The 18030-nt window shown below is 53.6% G+C and overlaps 1 protein-coding gene across 1 annotated transcript in view; it reads right to left on the reverse strand.

Moving 5' to 3' along the window:
- PLXNA1 (plexin A1) overlaps positions 1–18030 on the reverse strand; it is a 225109-nt gene that overhangs the window by 38558 nt on the left and 168521 nt on the right. The window contains exons 13-21 of the mRNA XM_019536823.1: positions 14647–14798; positions 13518–13638; positions 12812–12948; positions 11766–11933; positions 10278–10371; positions 9299–9538; positions 8365–8508; positions 5992–6226; positions 3784–3926 (exon numbers count right to left, since the gene is read on the reverse strand). Coding sequence (XP_019392368.1) covers positions 3784–3926; positions 5992–6226; positions 8365–8508; positions 9299–9538; positions 10278–10371; positions 11766–11933; positions 12812–12948; positions 13518–13638; positions 14647–14798 — 1434 coding nt within the window. The remainder of the gene's footprint in view (positions 1–3783; positions 3927–5991; positions 6227–8364; positions 8509–9298; positions 9539–10277; positions 10372–11765; positions 11934–12811; positions 12949–13517; positions 13639–14646; positions 14799–18030) is intronic.

Consider the following 18030-nt stretch of genomic DNA (forward strand, 5'->3'; position numbering starts at 1 on the left):
CCAACCTCAAGAAGAGAGAGGAAGAGACCAGGTCTTGGAAACAAGCCCAGGTTCCCTCTTGCATAGAACAAGGCCATGACTAATCAGGGACACCCTCTCAACTGCAGAGAGCCATACAAGACCTCAACTTGAATCCAGCTCCTCCACAGCCAACCCTACATCTATGAATCTAAGCGGGAAAAGAACTTATAAAAATGCAATTTAAACTACCTCTTGGTACAAACCTCCTAAGCTGCGAGAACTGGAGGACACTGGAACAAGCTGCCTAAGAAAGTTGTGCAATCTCACTCATTAGAGATTATTAAGGGGCAGGATAAAGAGACATCTGGGATGGCTGAGGATCAGGTGTGAATGAGGTTGGATGAGATGAACCTTAAGGTCCCCTTCCAACCCCATAATTCTATGAAAAGGGCCGATAAGAGGCTTTTTTTTTCCATCAGAGGACAAAGTGCTCAGGGTCTGCTAAGTTCTGGTCAACACAAAGGCTTGGTGAAGCATTTTTCATGTCAGGGGAATGAAGCGTGAGCTGCTAATGACAGGATATCAAAAGACTTTGTTAACCTGGGAGAGTCCAATGAACAATGGGGAGCTACATTAAAAATACAATGTTTGACAGCTTAACAACAGTGCCTGAGGGACTGTTGTGGGGGGAGTAGCAGTCTACCTCACTGAGACGGCCCTTCCCAGCAAAGCCTCCGAACCTCTAGTCAGCATTCCTGTGCTTTACCCTTGCCACATCCTGCCATTCAGCCAGAACCAAACCCAGGTACCCTGTCTCCAAGCTGCAAGGCCCTAGTCACTAGCCACCCTACCAAAGGAGACCCTTCTTCCAGGAGCATCCTGTCATCTCCATGTGGGTCTGGAATACTTGTTCTGGGGTGCCTAGCAGAATGAGACAGCAGAATAGCACTGGTTAGCTTGGGAACAGAGTGCCAGCAAGAACTATGAAGGGCAGCTATAAGTCCACAGCCCTCATAATAATGTCCCACAGCCGCAGGTTTTATTGCTGAAGGATCTACCCCTCCCCACCTATGGCTGTAGTTAGCAAGGCCCTTGTCACAATGGAAATGAGTTAGGATAAGAATTTCGTGGTCTACTTCCCTTTGCCCTATGGGACATCATCCTATCATCCTTCCAAGTTGTCTATTGATTGACATCTTAATGCTATGTGATAAGAGCACAGTGTCCCCAAGCCAGCATACAAAGGGATGCCTCTGGGCCTTCTACAAGCCTAGATGTCTGAGGAGAGATCCATGAATATGGGGAATCTTTTGGAAAAGTGGTGACCTCCAAAGCTGGAGGTATGAAAGGATGCAGGGGAAAGAGCACTAACCCCCTTACCCTGGAGAGAGAGTCCTCAAAAGCAGTGGTCAGGCCGCGTTCCAGGGGGCATGTGTATTTGGAGTGTAAAGGTCTCGATGCCCTGCAATTAACAACTCTGTACCCTGCATCAGGCCAGTGGCTTCACCCAAAGACATTCTGAAGCTTATGTCAACATTAATTACCGTGCCGGGTCAGCAACACGGTGAAGCTAAGGTCACCCCTCACCACTCCAACCAAGAGCAGCCTTTGTAGCAAGGAAAACAGAAAGGCAATTACATGCAATTGTATGCACTAAATTAAGCAAACCCAGGGAGCCTCAGAGAGGTGGGGGAGATGGAGAAGAGAGAGGATGGGATTCTGCATGGGGGGAAACCCAGAACCAGGAAGGTGGATGACATGGGACTAGTCTGGTGGAAACAGGGTCCAGTCAGGCATCAAATGAACCCAACTGAATAAGCTAAGAAAATGACAGTGGAAATTATATTAATACAAATACTGATACTAATGCTGTTGAGTGTGGCAGCCACACAGAGGACACTCAGTGATTATGCTGGACCCCCCAGTCTCTCCTGGCCCTGGAGAAACAAACTGGCACCCTGAGTCAATTTGCTGGGGAGCCTTGGAGAAGAGGGAGAGTAAATGAAGCTCCTCTCCTCAGCTTGGGTCTGGAAGTGAAGCTGATGGGAGCTAACCGTGGAGAGCCACAGTAAACAAGCTGAGGGGCTATGTAGGCTGCAGACCCCAGTTACAGCTGAGCTGTAGTTTACTCCACATAAGGCAGATAAGTAACAGGGGCTGAAGCCCAGTCAGCCTGGCCGTGGATAAAGCTAGGATGGACAGTAGCAATGCCGCTCCCTGTAGAGGAACAGTCAACCTCTCCAGAGATGGGAGTGACAGGTCAACACTTTCTGGAAGGCAAGAAGGTGGCTTCAAGCACACTGCACTCAAAGCGTTACAACTAATAGCCACATGGTCACCCTCTGCCCCTAGAGGAAGAGCAAAGGATAAGCTAGAGACAGCAGTCGGAGGCAGTGAGTGGGAAAGTCATTAGTGATCCTCAGAAACACAGGAAGAGGCTTCATCCATCTTTCAGCCCCTGGGAGACACCTGCCAGTGAAATGCACGATCTGCCCGTGGCTGCACAGACAGCTGCAAAGCAGAGCACTCCTGGCAGTGCGAGGGTTAGCATCGCTGACCAGGATCACTGACAAGGGAGATGAGCCAGGCCGCGTCAGGCCCACCAGCTCCTTCCTCAAGACCAACACAGGATCCATCTCTACAGGGCATCTCCTAGAGATCCATCCCGTCAGAGCCTCCAATGTGCCAGGCTGTGGGGGTTCCTGGCTTCCCTCAGGAACAAATTTCCCACTTGCGCACATCTAGAGAACAGAAAAATGCACCCAGAGCCTCCCTGACAGGAGTCAGCACATCTGTGCTCTGTAACTAAACACAAGAAGAGCCAGATAGGAACAGGCTGATGCCTCATCAAGTATGAACCCATGTCTCCATCAATGGATGGTTCCAGATACTTTAGGCCAAGGTGCAACAGCACCAGGACAGAAACCAGTGGAATAACCTGGCCCTGGGAGAACTTGCTTCCTAATCCTCATCAGTGAGCACAACAGCCACTGAGATCAGTGGGAACAACAAGCTCTTGAAATCAGGCCTACAGTGGTCAACTAACACCCCAGTCCTAGCGAACACATCTCTGGATTTTCCCCTTGTCCACATACACATCTAATCCTGCTTTGAGCTCCGTCAAGCTCTTGATCAGTCTAGCAACTCCTGGCCTTATTGATAGTTGTGGCCATGAGTTCCACAGGTTAATTATGCGCTGTGTTAAAAAAATTCATAGCCCAACATGGCACAAGGGTTTTTGTTCTCCATACAGCATGACAGTCCCCATCCCTCGGTTAAGAAGTCAAAGGGGGTCCATTCCCAAGTAAGCCTCTGTCCAATGGAACAAAACTCTGTATTATGTGGTGTTATTAAGGGATTCCATATGAAGCAAGAGGAGACTATATGTGCTCTTATGCTCTTGCACATGTGCTGCCCTCAGCTGTTCACAGAAGAAGGAAAATGACATTGTAGAGAACCTGAAAATCCTAAATCCAGAACCAAGGGTGTCAAAGGTCAAGGAAACTGCATGGACAAGTCCTCTTAAACAATGCTCCTCCATGATTCACAGAGACAATGAGCTCTTGCTAAGGCAAATAGAGGAGGGCTGATGTTGCTCCTAGATCAATAACTCTCCCACCCTTGAATTCACTGTTAAGCCCAGGCCACTGAGATACATTGCAGCCTACAAGACACCCTTACTCAAATAGAGGAGCAAGCCATAATGGCGAATGAGCAAGGTTGCCCTCTGACGCAGAGTATGAATCACAGACCCCAAAGCCAGGTGTCCCTGGGGTGAAAAATTAGAGAGACAGACAGACACACATACACACATTACCACACCTCCATCTCCTTCAGCACAGGGTGGTCTTCTATTCCTGGGAAGAGGACCCTCATGGCATAGGTGCGATAGTCCAGGAAGGGGATGCCAGCCCCATCCAAGTCATTCGTCAGTTCGTGGATGTCTGTCTGCAGCTCGGCGAAGGCTGGATGGAAAGAGTAAAGCTGTATTAGGGGACTACAAGGCCCAGCCCAGGCCACCATCCTGACCACAGACCAGAAGCTACCACACAGCTACCTCTGAAATAAAAACTCCCACCCAAGCACAGCAGTAGAGCTTTACCTCTCCACCCATCGCCTGTAATTGGAGGGCAATTTGTAAATGTTAATTAGCTCCAGTCAGTCTCACAATCCTTGTTCAGGTGGGTCAGTGTCATTATTACCTTCCGTTTGCAGTTACAGAAGTGCCTTCTCCAGGCTACCATGTAGTGAGTCCTGGGAACAGAACCCAGGAGTTCAGATGCCAGTCCTGTATTTAGAAGTCCCTTTACACACACACACACACACTGTAAATTACACACTGTACACACACACACACACACACACACACACACACACTGTAAATTACAAGGCTCTGAGGTTCTAGGTGAGACATTCATTTAAACTACATGCCACACGAGCGTCCTCATTTTCTTCTGACCTAAATAATTTGATGGAGAGAAGCTGAACATACGCAGCCAGGTGTCTCATGAGGAGCACAAATGTAGCCCAAGCATGCGCTGGAGAGGGAGAGAAATGGTGTGCTGCACCTTTAATCATACTTAAAGGAGAGGGTTGGGAGGTGTGTGCATGTTGGGGGAAGAAATCCTAACACTATATAAGGGAAAGAGGGGGGAAAAATCCACACAGAAAAAAAATCAAATTAGCAGCACTTTAAAGGGAGCTGGAAGCGAGGCAGAGGGTTGTGGGCTCGTCAGCCTGATGAGAAAAAACAAACCGTCAGCTTGAAAGGCGTGCTATCTTATCTGTAACTAGTGGGACTAGAAAAGAGAAAAGGCAGGGAAGAGATTGCGCCTTTTAATTAAAAGCAGATCCTTTTATCTGCCAGCTGTGGAAGACGAGACGAGATCCCCTCCACCGGCTCCCTCCCGCCCTCCCCACTCTGTCACTATTGCCATCCGTGCAGATTTTTTGGGCTGTTTTCTCTCTTTTTATTATCTCAGTTCAGGTGCCTGCTTCGTTCCCAGCCTTTGGGCCGGCTGCAGTTGGCAGGGTCATGGCCCCAGGCACTGGCTTGCGGCGATAATGGGCAATTAGGTTTTATCGGCAGGATCATACGAGGCATTCTGTCCAATTTCACAGCACCCGTCTGTCATGTAATGAGAGACCCACAGCCCTTTCCAGGCAGGCTTCTCTATCCTCTTTATTCCACCTTTAGACTTAGAAGAAAATGCCTTAACTGAAAAAAAATAAATCCCACCAAAAATAGACTGGCTCCCCCAACAGAGTATTTCTGCCTGCTCTGATCTCCTGTCCGAAAGGCAACTTGAAGGAGCTAAGGGGGGCTGGTCTCTGCAGTACAAAAGCATGCAGAGCCATCAGCATGAGATGGACCTGGCTGTTGCACGAGCAGAACTCTAGTGGGATCACTTCATGTGCATCATCTGTGAGCGTTGTGCTTTGCAAGCAAAAGATTCCTCCCTGTGGAGGCAGCACAGCTGCAGTTAGGGCTAGAGAGGAGAAAGGAGCAGGCTGGAAATACACATGGGCTGTTGGATCAGGACAGTGCCTCAGGACACACTACACAGTGACTGGACAATATGGCAGCTTCTCTGCATGCAGGGATAGGCTCCCTGTCAAGAGCTGGAATCGAGGTCAGTGTGACTGAAGAATGTAAACTGGCCATCGAGAGAGCAGGGCATGGGACCTTCTGCCTACAAACATAGAGGCCATGGAGGAAAGCTCAAATGAAGCCACAATGGACAGGGGCAATGGATGAGTCTCAGCAAGGAGGAGTCTGCCTACCTGAGTGCTAACTAACACCCATCCCCTCTATGCCTTACCTGTGACTTTCTGCTGAGGGAGCATGGATATTCCTGGCACTGCTGCTCCTTGACAGGGGTCCTACAAAGTGAACACTCAAGAGGGGAGGAAACCACCTGGGCTAGATGGGGCAGAAGCAGCAAAGAGGAAGGAGCCAAGAGCAGAAACACCCTGCGGCCCTGGGGATGGCGTCAGGAGGACCTGGGCAGAGAAGCTGAAAAGACTCACCCTCCTTGCACTCCAAGGCCACGCGGGACTCCAGGTTATCCATCTGCAGCTGGAGGCGCTTCAATGTACGGTCAGCATCACGGGACTTGCGCTTGTAGGCGATGAGGACAATGATGATGATGAGTAGGAGGAGCCCACCCCCGCCGCCAATCCCAATGATGGCTGGCAGTGTCAGGAGGCTGTCCGAGTAGATCTGCAGTGTCCCCGGGGAGAATTCAAACCCTCCAGCCTTGATCTGAGCCACATGGGAGGAAAAAGGCCTCACATCAGTGCCAAGGGCTGGGGAACAGCCCACCTCCCCACTACAGTACAGGCTGGACTCCCCTCTCCCACCTACCTACTACAGTACAGGCTAGCATCCAAGGCCCACCCATGCCTGGTGGCCCATTGGGCTAATGTAGGCAAGGACCACCAGCCTCTGTAGCTGCAGACAGACAAGGGAGTGCTATTGCCAGCATTCTGCCTGACCTCCCAGACTGACGGACCCATTTGTAGCTGGGCTGAATGGGGACAGCCTTTGCCTTGAGTTTGGACAGTAGTTTCAAGTTCACACCTGCTGGAGCCGCAGCTGGGTGCTTTCAACACATGCCAAAACATCCAGGGCACATTACAAAGAGGCAGGGGGCCAGGCAGGCCTCCTGACCCCCACAGCAGCCCTACAGGAAAGCCTGGCAGAGACTTTCTCATGGTGCAGGGAGAGGTTGAGCGAAAGGTATTAATCCCTGGGCATGTTCAGGGCAGGCAGTTTTGTCAGCTCAGAAGGGGCAAGGTGGGCTTGGAGCTCATCTCCTCCCCTCTCTTTAGGGGAAAATGCATGTTGGGGTGGAGGGAGCAGGACGCCCCAGTCCACAGGACCCCACACACAAGCAGTATGTACCAAAGCTAGTAGGGCAATAAAAGGATTATCAGGCTGCACCCGCGAGATAACTGCACCCCCTGGCTACAGGGACCCCAGGGTTTGGAGAAGGAACAGAGCAGGCCCAAGGCAGCACTGCCTGGTGTCCGGTGCGCCATAGAGAGCTCTAACAGACACAGAATACACATGGGTATGCTTCCAGTGCCTGTGAGGACCAGGCAGCAAGTTTGATGTCTCACTCAGCCAACATTACAATAACAGATGGGATGTAAAGTGAGCTCCCTGATGGATGTGGAGCCTGGGCAGACCATTCCAGGTCCCATTCAAACACACAAGGCTGTGCCAGGACCTGGGGCACTGCAACCTGACACAGTCTTACTCAGAGCAAAGCCAGTGGTGGGGGGAGGAATGGGGTTGGGAAACCCCAGTGGTTTGGCACCCAGTGACTGTGGCCAGCAGGGAAAGGGAGTCACTGGCAGGTCCATCCAGGGCCACTGGGATCTCCAAGCTGGGTAGCAACACCCTTTGAAGGGTCTGAAGGAGCCCTGGGTCTACCTCAACAGGCCAGTGGGAAATGGCGTATTATGAGGTAAGCTTCCCAGGGTCTCTCCACAAAGTCATGTGGACCAAACACCATGCAGACCAGTCCTCACCCAACAAGAACCAGGGCACACTCAGGGCACCAGGCAAGGGCTATAGCAGGTTGTGCACTGGGAGACAGAAGGGGTTGAGGCCCGAGGTCTCCAGCCAGGCTGCATTAACATCCCAGGATGGTGTAAGCTGCTGCAGGACACACAATCACAGAAAAGTAGGGCTGGAAGGGACTTTTGGAGGTCATCTAGTCCAGCCCCCCTGCTAGGAGGCCTGTATGGTCCCTGCAACAGGCATCTGCTTCTGGCACTCCATACTTCGGGATATGGCAGACACATAACCCAGTGCCCCATATTCCAGCGGAGCAGCAGTCAGCGCAATGGGTCCTCCATCCCCTCAACAGCAGAGGCTGGCTCAGAGATGGAGGGGAATAGCAGAAAAGAAACTAGGCCGCTTGCTGCTGTGCTGTTGAAGACAGCCACAGCTATGGCAGTACTCTGGGCTAGCTGAGGGCCCGCCAGGGTGGGAACCACATGCAAGGCCCCAAGCACATGCAGGTGTGGGGGTGAGAGGGTAGGGAAAAGTCCCAAGCAGGGGTGGGGTCTGAGGCAAGGGGTATGGCAGGGCCTCACCGAAGGACAGCCAGCTGGGCTGGCACAACTGCCTAAGGGACTCACCTGGGGTTCTCCTATAGACAGCACGCCCAAGAGGGAGGACAATAACAGATGGGATGCAGGGAGGAGCATAGTTACTGGTGCCTCATCGTACAGCTGGAAACTGGATGTGCTCTAGATCCCTAACACAGGGTCATCTCCCCTAGCCTGGATCTGTAGGGGTTGCAGCAGCCCCTAGAAAAGGGCCTGGCCTGTAGAGCCTAAGAACACAGAGGAGGACTGGCTGCCACAAAGCGGAAGGAGTGGCATTACCGTGACTTTGTGCTGCCCAGTGAGGTTTGGGGACTCGCACAGCAGCTGGGTCTCGGAGACAGTCAAGGCACAGGGAGTTTCGCCAATCAGCACTGTATAGTTGAGCCGGGAGTTACCGGTAGCTGGTGGAAGCAGATTCCGGCCCTGTCAAGGAAGAAAGCCCAAGGTTGTTAGTTCCCAGGAAGCAAACTCATGCAGCAGATTCTCTCCCACAGCTCTCTAGCCCCCTGCTGGCCCCTAGCCCATGGGCAAGGTAAGAAAAGGACAGAAGGCCAGGCTGAGCTCAGTCCCTCCCCCAGAAGATGACCAGGAAGCTACAAAGGTGGGACACCCAGAAAGACTAGTCACCCTGACCCTAAACTCTAAGAGGGGAGAGGAATGGCTTGGCACGCTCCTCCCTAAATACACGCTGCTCACAAGAAGGGACCTGGTCTCAAGGCTCTTAAGTTTCCTCAGCCAGGAACTCACACGCCCGCATCCCCAAAAGGAAATCCCACAGCTCTCATAGGCACCATGAGGTTGTGACCACCTTGTGCTAAGCAGGAAAGGGGGTAGGAAGGGAGGTGCGCTCTTTGTACCCACACTGCCTGCTCTGCACACCCATAGCCCTTCCCCCTTGCCTTTATCTAGAGCCATAATATCCACTTGTCCCAAAGGCAGGGTGTCTGCATGGACTCAGTGGGATTCAGTGAGATGGCTCCAGCAGGGCAGGGTTGACACCTTCCACCCATACAGCTGTACTTGGCCAGCACAGTCCATTTAACCCCCGAGGAGCTAAGCTTTCTGGCCACCAGCTCTGACTCTGAACCACTACGAGGCGTGCTGGACAGTTCTGTCGTTCTGCATGGGAAGTGCAACTGGCCATGAGTGGAAAAGGAAACTGGAGCTTGAAAGCCAGAACGCTGGCCACGCCAGGAAAAGGGCTGGTACGTACCTTGAGGATGAGGGGAGAACTGGGCTTCAGCTCCAACATGCCGGAGGGGCTAAGAGGTTCGAAGACAGGGTCTGGGTAGTAGACGAAATTGGTGGTGTTGACAATTAGCAGTGCCTGGACGTTATCCATGACAAACCCAATCTCATCTGGGCGGTCGCCGATCTCCGGGGGACTCCGCACAGGGTTGTCAATGGAGGGGGCGTAGCACAGCATGGTGGTGTCATTGTAGACAGTGCAGTTCTGCAGAGAGAAGTCACCAGAGCTAAGCAGAGCAATCTGCCATCGCCCTGGGCTAGGCTCATGTCTGCTCTCATAGGCTGAGTCCAGTGGGGTCAGGGCCTGGATGGGAGGCCAGCAACTTTTGCCAGACTTAGGGCTGCTGAGTCCATGGGAGTCCCTCTTTCCCCTGCTCAGTCCTGAACCCACTACGGGGGCTGGGCTGCTGGAAGACCTCCTCTCCGCTGCCCCTCAACTGTGTCCTCTCATGTTTCAATTAGGCATGGATCTCTTCTCCAAGCCCTTCCCTAGCCTGCAATGTGGCCTTGCTGTGCTCTGCCCAACAGCTGTCATGCCCATCCTCAAAACAGCCCCACTTGAGGGAGAGGTGAGGAGACTCCTGCTTGTGCAGGGCATGGCCTCCAGAAAAGCATGTAAGGTGACAGACAGGAGGGAACCTTCCAGGGACCGGGGGCTCGGGGGTCACCTCGGTAGGTACCATTTCTGCTTCCAAGATATCTTCACAAAACCACGCTCCTCTTCCCATTCCCTCACCCCTCACTCTCATCCCACCCTGTAGCCTCCTCCCACAGTGAGCACTTCCCAAAGCTGTTGCTTCATCCTGCCCTGGGATAAGATCTAAATGGCTCAATGTCCTTTTTCCAATGGCCAACACCACTTCCTGAAGGGTTGTGGGGTACTACTGCAGACCTCCCCTGCCTGCCAAGCACATGGCCCCTGTCAGAGCTGGGAATCTACTTACGTTCTCCCTCTCAGAGCTGCCGTACTTGGCACGGATCTTGGGCTCTTTGATGGTGGCCAGGTTGGTGCCAATCACAGTCAGCAGCGTCCCACCACTAGGAGGGACAGAGGAGGGGGTTAGGAGAGACACTGGGGGCCCAAGGGAGGGGGAACATAAGCATGAGTCTCGCTGCCCTGCTCCCAGCCTGCCCCATCCTGCATGCTTTGTCTATTATACAAGTTGGTCCCTTCCCACTTCAGGCTGGAAACATCCTAACCCATCAAGCAGCAGCAGCCAGGCTCTGGCACTTGGGCATGACATGTGAAACAGCATCACCCACCCCCCACAGCCTCATATAGCACCACAGCATCAGTCAATGCACCTCAAAATGGCTACCTTCCACCCTTAGCACGAGTGGCAGATGAGGAGGCAACAGACCTCAGTTCAAGAACTTCTCTTTGAAACAACCTTGCCCTGGCCACCATTCCAGGAGGGCCACCTCACCCAGAGCCGTCTCCCAGCAATAGGAAGTGATGGCAGCGCAGGAGGCCCTGGCCATCAGCTCCAGCCAAGTTCTCAGCTCCGTATGTCCCCTGCAGACATGGAAGGTGCAGCTCCAGATAGCAAAGACCCTTACAAAGCCACAAGTACTGACAGTCAGGACCTGCCTCCATCCCTGCCTCCCTCTGAGAGGAAAGAGGCATTCAGTCTCTAGAGACTCACTCACACCTATGCCTCTTTAATGCAGCTGCCAACTGTGATGCTAGATAGCAGGAAGTTCTGGGGTATGCACCCATGCCTACCAAGCAGCCAGGCCCCTGACCCCACCTCAGTACAAGCAGCGGATGGCAGCTGCTCTGAATTCGACATGGCCACCTCAGGGGGAATTATTGATTCTCCAGCCCATCCAATTACACTAAAAGGAGCCTAGGAGCCAGAGACACAAAAGCCCCATTAGCATTAGACACCAGCCAGCTATCTGACCCAGGGCGAGGGCATGGCATTCACCAGGACTCATTTGAAAAGCCCCAGAGCAGCGAGAAACCTGCCCAGGTCACTGGGGACCCTTTCCAGTGCCTGGTTCCCAGCAAGGCTCAGTGGTGCTGACGTTTAGCAGATTCCTCGGTGTCCCCTCCAGCCAATTCAAACCTTTTAACCAACCATGTAAACATTTTAAACCTCCCCTGGTGGGAAATATTTTAATTTTATTTGCTGCAGCCAAATGTCAAGCTGAAATTAAAACTTATTTCAAACCCTCTCTATGCCTGACCCCTGCCAGGCTGAGTGCTGCAAGCCAGAAGTTCACTGAGGTGAGGAGCCATGCCAGGGACACAAGTGCTCTTGGCTTCACCCAGTGCTGTCACTGTATCTCCAGAGTCTGTCCCAACCCCAGCACTCTAACACTGAACAGCCTGGCGGGTGCAGCCAGGCACGGTTCCTGAGCAGAGGGCTGTGCTAGGGCCCCACTTTCTCAGTGAACACTCATACCTGCTGCCCCCATACATCTACCTGTTGATGCTCCACTCAGGGTCGATCTTCTGGATGGTGGGGTCCTCAGTGTAATTGTACTTCACCTCCGAATTGCTGAGCTCTGCTCGGTTGATGTTGATGAGGATGGGTGACCCGCCAGGGCTCTGGCCAGGGGGCGTCCGACACCGAATCTCACGGGCACTCCTCCTGCGGACACAGGAAAGGAAGTCGTCAGGTACTAAGCCCCAAACTCTGTTTCAACACTGCCTGCCCTGATAGACCCCCATCTACCTCCCCGCACCATGGAGGAGGATTAAGGGCTGGAGAAGCCAAAACAGGCATGCAGGTGCTGCATCACTGCTGGAGACAATTCATGCTGCCTGTTCCTTCAACAGACAGCCCTGCATCCTCTCAAGTCAGGTTCTGCTGGGCTGAGGAGTGAATCATGGACAAGATGCAACATGTACACAGGCCCAGCTGCAGCCTCTGGCAGCACTCAGGAGCCTGCTGTTGCCAGCACTCCTTGTGGCCCAGGCCCTGAGGAAATCCAGCTGTTGGCATCTGACAAGAGTGTGGGGAGCTACACTGCCCCCTCTGCCTCTTCCCCTCTCCCTCCCTGGAAGCACTCTTGAAATCATCAGTTAGTGCAGAGAGGAAAATAAAACAAAAGCAGCAAGAGAAGCGCGTGCAGCTCCTGAGCGTTCCCCATCGTGTGGCTGCTGCAAACAGCAGCGATTAGGGCTGATAACCAGTAATTACCGCAGGAAAATATTTAAAGAGCCGCTCCATTATCATCCCTAATCTAAAAATTATCCACTTCATGCCTCAGGGCTTTGCGCTTTTGAGAGAAAATCCAAGTTCTTCAGTCTCTTTCAGGAACCTCAGAAACAAAGAGGTTTGAAGGGATGAATTCCACGGGCACCTCGCTCCAGACCCTTGGCCTGGCTTCCCAGAAGCAACTCCCAACACCACCATCTTTGCAGGTCCCATCTGCTCCATCCACCACAGTGCTCCCCCATGTTCATCCTACCTCACCCCAGCAGGCCCCCAATCCTCTCCTGATGCTGCCCCACTGGAAGCCTTACCATGAAAAGGCACAAGGCCGTCCCCCGATTGTCACTGTGACGTTGCTGCCAGCATTGAGGTGGTTGCCCTCGATGACAATCCAGGTGCCTCCTGAGAGAGGACCCCGGGCGGGGATCACTCGTGAGAAGGTGGGAGTCTGTCAGAGGAAAAGGGCAAAGTGAGCAGTGGATGGCATGGGGGAAGCAGCATGGGAGGATGAGGGCTAAGTGGGAGCAGATCTTAGATCAAAGTTGGAGGAAGGGAGATGCTCCTGGACAGCAACAAGTCACTGCTATTTGGGGCTGGAAGTCTCAAATCTCAAAGGCCATTCAAACAGTGAAGGTTTCAGTGTGACACACGCATTTAGATTAAATGAAATCTGGCCAGGACAAAAGGTAGCTGAGATTTGGAGCGTGTGGCAAGGAACTTAGTTTTACATCCTATCGAGTAATATGCACCCCCTCCCCCCTGAGTCCCCAGACTTGCTTCCTGTAGGGGCTGGTGATTCCCAGGTCTCCCCTCCAAGGATAGCACAAGCCCCCCTACCCTCCTTGGCTTGCAAGAGCTGACAGCTGGAAGTGAGGTTGAACTCATTGCAGTCCTTCAGACTGGAAACAGGATCAAACCCCCAGCTCCCAAGAGGGGCTCTTGAGCTGTGGGGAGGAGCAGGAGGACAGGCCAGAGTAGGAGGGCTTGAGAGCAGTACATGCTGTAGAAGATCCTTACCACGAAGGTGAAGCTCTTGGGGGAGATGGCTCGGTAGTTGGGGGAGCAGTCCCTGATGCACACCTCCACACGGGCCTCATGGATTTTGCTCGGGCTAGCGTCTCCGATTTCACAGACAATCCTAGGGGAAGCAGGGAAGGAGTTCTGGTTCACCTGCTATGGGAGTAACATGGCAGAGCCCCCTGGAGCAGAGGGCACAAGGAAGGGGAGGAGGGGAGACCACCAGATCCACCAGGTCCAGGCTGCATGGACAGGCAACCACAACCGCTGTTCTGCCTGAGTACTGGACTATGGCTGCTTGCTCCTCTTTCCTCCCAGACCCTACACCCTGGTGGGTTGCTATCACTCAGCACGGAAGGACAACAAGGCCTGGGGAACGTGGGCAGACATGGGATGGTTCTGTTCTCAGGGAGGAGCCCATCCACCCTTAAATGAGGATGGATCTAAGGTTCAAGTACCAGTATGCAGGACTGTGACCCTTAGTTACTGCTAATCCTGCAGAGACCTTTAAACATGACCATGGGTTGCTTCTTCACACTGTCCAGAGCAAGCAGAGGTGCCCCCGCTGGCAGATCTGGCTAATACCCCAGGTTCTGGGGGTCCAACACTGAAGAATGAGCTGGGATGTAGATACTCCAGGGCTTACTCGGGCCCCTTTTCTCAGGTTTTGCAATACCGGTGAACCAGTTATACAGGCGTTCTAATGCAAAACTCCCCCTCTAACAGGGAGCATTCATTGCACAATCCCATTTGGAAGCAGGGAGAGCTGAAGTGCTCAGCAGAACTCCAAACAGGTACCCTGGATCACTGGTCAGAGCAGAAGTGCAAGCGGGGAGGCCAGATGGGTCTGCAGTTGCAGTGTCACAAGGGCCTGAAGAGGGACAGCACCAGAACGGCCTCTCAGTACTGCCCTGGCATGGCCTCTGCCCTTCTCAACTCCACGGAGGGTCTCTAGAGCTCAGATAAGCTCACAACTCCTAACTACTTCATGCATTCAGCATCCATTGGGACGACAGCAAGGGGCAGTGCTCTCACCCAAAACATGGGCTTCTCAAGCTGGCAGTGGGGGTTGAGGGAGCCACCTGACAGGCCTGACCACCCACCCCGCCACATCCAGGTGGGCACTTACTGCTCTGCGCTGATGTACTCGCTCTCAATGGGGTTGCACACCACCTTGCCGACTCGCACTCCCCAGCGCACATCCTCGAACTTCAGGCCCAGGTTCTCCCCGGTAATGGTGAGGCGAGTCCCTCCCTGCCGTGGGCCTGTTTCAGGCGATAGCTACAAGACAGCAAAGCAAACCTGTAACTGCGGCGAAGTGCTCTGATCTGCTGCCAGCTGTAAGGTGAAACCAGCCCCAGCCAGAGTGCTCAATATTGCCACAGAGCAGAGATGCAGAGCCACATATGGTGCCACTCCAGCTACTAACACTGCAAGGCAGCTGAGAACAGAGTACCCTGCCTCTGCTATCAGTCAGTATAGATCAAATCATGCCAAGAGTTCACCTGGGTACTGATCCATTCTGGGGGAGCCCTCTCTGGCAGAAGTCCACAGGCAAGTGCACAGGAGAGGACACTGTGGGCACTGGGCAAACCCTCTCGGTTGTAAGTGCCAGTGGGGTGCTAGGGTCTGCACAGAGCAGAAGGGGCTCTCCTGGCCCAGTCTGAGTCCCACACCGTGAATCACCCAGGGCATGGGTTACAAGGCTTGGGTGGCAGAGTTCTGGGTGCTGCCAAAACCTATGGTTTTCCAAGGCACTGAGCCAGCCTCCTGGCCCATGTGATCTCCAAGCGCACCCGCAAGGGATAAGCACAGGCCTATTGTTCAAGCCCAGCTGATGCTCCAGCTGAGTCAGTACCAGCTGCGTGCAGTGGAAATAGGGGAACCCTCCTGACTGCTGGGCCAGCCCCGTGGAAACACACCTACAACACCGAGATGGTAGGTCCAGCTCCGCCATGCTCCTGCCAGCCTGGCATGGCCAGCAGGTGCCCTCAGAGGGCCTGCTGCCCTCTTCAAATAGAGACTTCCTGCAATCACCTCCCCAGAGGAGACAGTGACAACCCCTGGGAAGGGGGTATCCTCCCCCCATCCCAATCTGGTCGTTCACAGAAAGCAGGGCTTGTGCCAGCACCAGCTGGGGAGAGGGGGGAGCCCCCAACACCAGGATGCACCTCATTTAGCAAGATGATTCCCAATAAAGCGGACAGGTGTGGCCTGACAAAAGCCAGCACAATGACGGATGAGCAGAGAGGCACAAGCCCGCCACTGCCGCTAACAAGGTAATTATGGGCAATTTTACACCAGATTTCGCTGGCCCCAGTGCTCGGCACACACCTGCAGGCACTAAACAGAATTAATGGGATAGCGTGCGCTCCTATATCGGGGAAGTGGGGGAGGTCATTGGCAACACAGAAGCAGAGGGTGGGGGGGCAGGAGGAGGGGGGTCTCAGCTAAGCCTGCAGGCTGTGGATCAGTGAGGAAAGAGGCCGCGGTGGTGGAAGTGAAGTGGACTGGCCTAGGTCCACGGCTGCCTCCAGGGAATTCACTACATCCCAACCCTATGACACCTCAGGCCCGCTGCTGGGATCCACAGCAGCTTTGGCCAATACACCTGCCAAGCTCTCCACGCCAGAGCAGGGAGTGCCAGAAAGTAGTGCCAGCCCCCAAGATGGATTGCCTAGGGACAAGGGTCCCCAGTAGCAATGTCTCCTTTATTTCTACCCTCTGAAAGTGCTAGCTGGTCCCTTCTCCTCTTCTTAGCCCCGGGACTCATATGAACTGCTTCAGTGCTGGCCCCAGCTGTGGCTGTTCAAGGAGAACAAGGGTTATTGTAACTTCGTGCCTCAGTTCCTGTATCAGCTGAGCCTACACCTTCCCACTTGCTACCTACACCTTCCCACAAGCCGAGAGCTCAGGGCAGAGATGAGCAATGGGAAGTCTGTATTGACAATGCAGCTGCAACCCCAAAAAAGGCTGAGAAAGGCCTAGCTCTAGAAATGGCTACTATGGGGTAATCATCATTCCCAAGCACGATGGAAAGAAATCACTGCTCCTTCTCCTCTTCAAAGCACTCTACAAATGTCCCGTCCCACGATCAGCACCCTGCAGGACACTGCCCAGCTCCTCCAGAAGCAGAGGGAGCTGGGGGCTTGTCCAAGGTCAGTGGCAGGCTCGTAGCAGAACCCAGGAGTCCTGGCTCCCTGGTCCCGTGCTCTGACATGCAGACAGAGCCATGCACTCTCTCACAGGAGGCCCAGGGCAATCATGCTCCACGAGGCAGAATTTATATAACGGCAAAACCAATTTGGGCTTTAGGGTATTGCTGTTTGCCTCAATTCAATCCAGCCCTCTGCCAAAGTCCCGGATCAGGGCTCATTAAGGCAGCGGCAGCAGACGATCGGATTTGTTCTTCCCTAAATTGGGCTCCGCTGGGGCGGGCGGTGAGGAGCGGCTGTTTGCTTGGTATTTTCAAATCAGCGTTAGAAGCTGCCCCGGCATGTTAGATCCTTTCCTCCTCGGCGACAAAGCTGACAAGGGCCGCCCATCCGGGGATCCCCAGCGCCAGGGAGGTCATCACTAAACAAGGCGCGTGGGAGACAAAGCTGGCAGGGAAATCGGAGGCTCTCTTGAACCCCCCACCTCCAAATCCCCATTCGTCCCAGCTCCAGCCCTGACAAACAACATTACTCTTCTGCTAATTGGTTTCACAGGGTCCTTTTAAACAAACTGGCCAACAGAGCACAGGCTGTGTGCTCACTCCTCAGATGCACCAAACCGAGTGGGTGCAGGAGCCATTGAGGGCAGAGAACAGGGCCTGAGCAGGGCCAGAGGGCTGAGGAACTGCGCCTGAACGGACAGCTCATCCCAGCTCTACAGGGAGCCCCTTCCACCCAAGGTAGCCACTGGTCACCACTGCAGGCTGGAGAACGTCCCCTGTCTATGGAGGCATCAGCTTCTCAGCTTGCTGGACCAGAGCTGTTTTGGCAGCTGTGATAGAGCCTTCCCATAGGATGGTCTGGCAACTTGCCATAATAATGTTATGGCATTGCAAAAAGGCATCTTAAGAGCACAAAAATGACTGTCCTTGGTCAAACCAAAGGTTCATCTAGCCCAGGATCGGGGCTCTGACAGGCAGCAGCAGATATGTTAGAGGAAGTGTCTGGGAAACATGCCACGTGCAGACTAATCCATCCCTCTCATATCCTCCAAGTCTCCAATGCAAAGGGATGTTGCATGATGGCACATGGGCCAGGCTCTACCATGCAGCTTTCCCACACAGCGCCAGTACCCCATATGATGCACCGCGCAAAGGTGAGCCCGAGGAATCCTCCCAATACCTGTAACCTTCCCTGCACCCTCCTTGGGCTGGATTCAGGTCCTTTCTCTGACCCCAGCAAGAGCACTCCCCTGACTGTACTTCGAGCCCCATCGAGATGTGGTTCGAGTCTCACTCGGCCTTGCCTTGCTGGGTTGGCAGAGAATGGCTCGAGTCCCACTCCACGAACACAACGCA

The sequence above is a fragment of the Crocodylus porosus genome, unplaced genomic scaffold, assembly GCF_001723895.1.
Source record: "Crocodylus porosus isolate Cpor-Errol unplaced genomic scaffold, CroPor_comp1, whole genome shotgun sequence".
Lineage (NCBI taxonomy): Eukaryota > Metazoa > Chordata > Crocodylia > Crocodylidae > Crocodylus > Crocodylus porosus.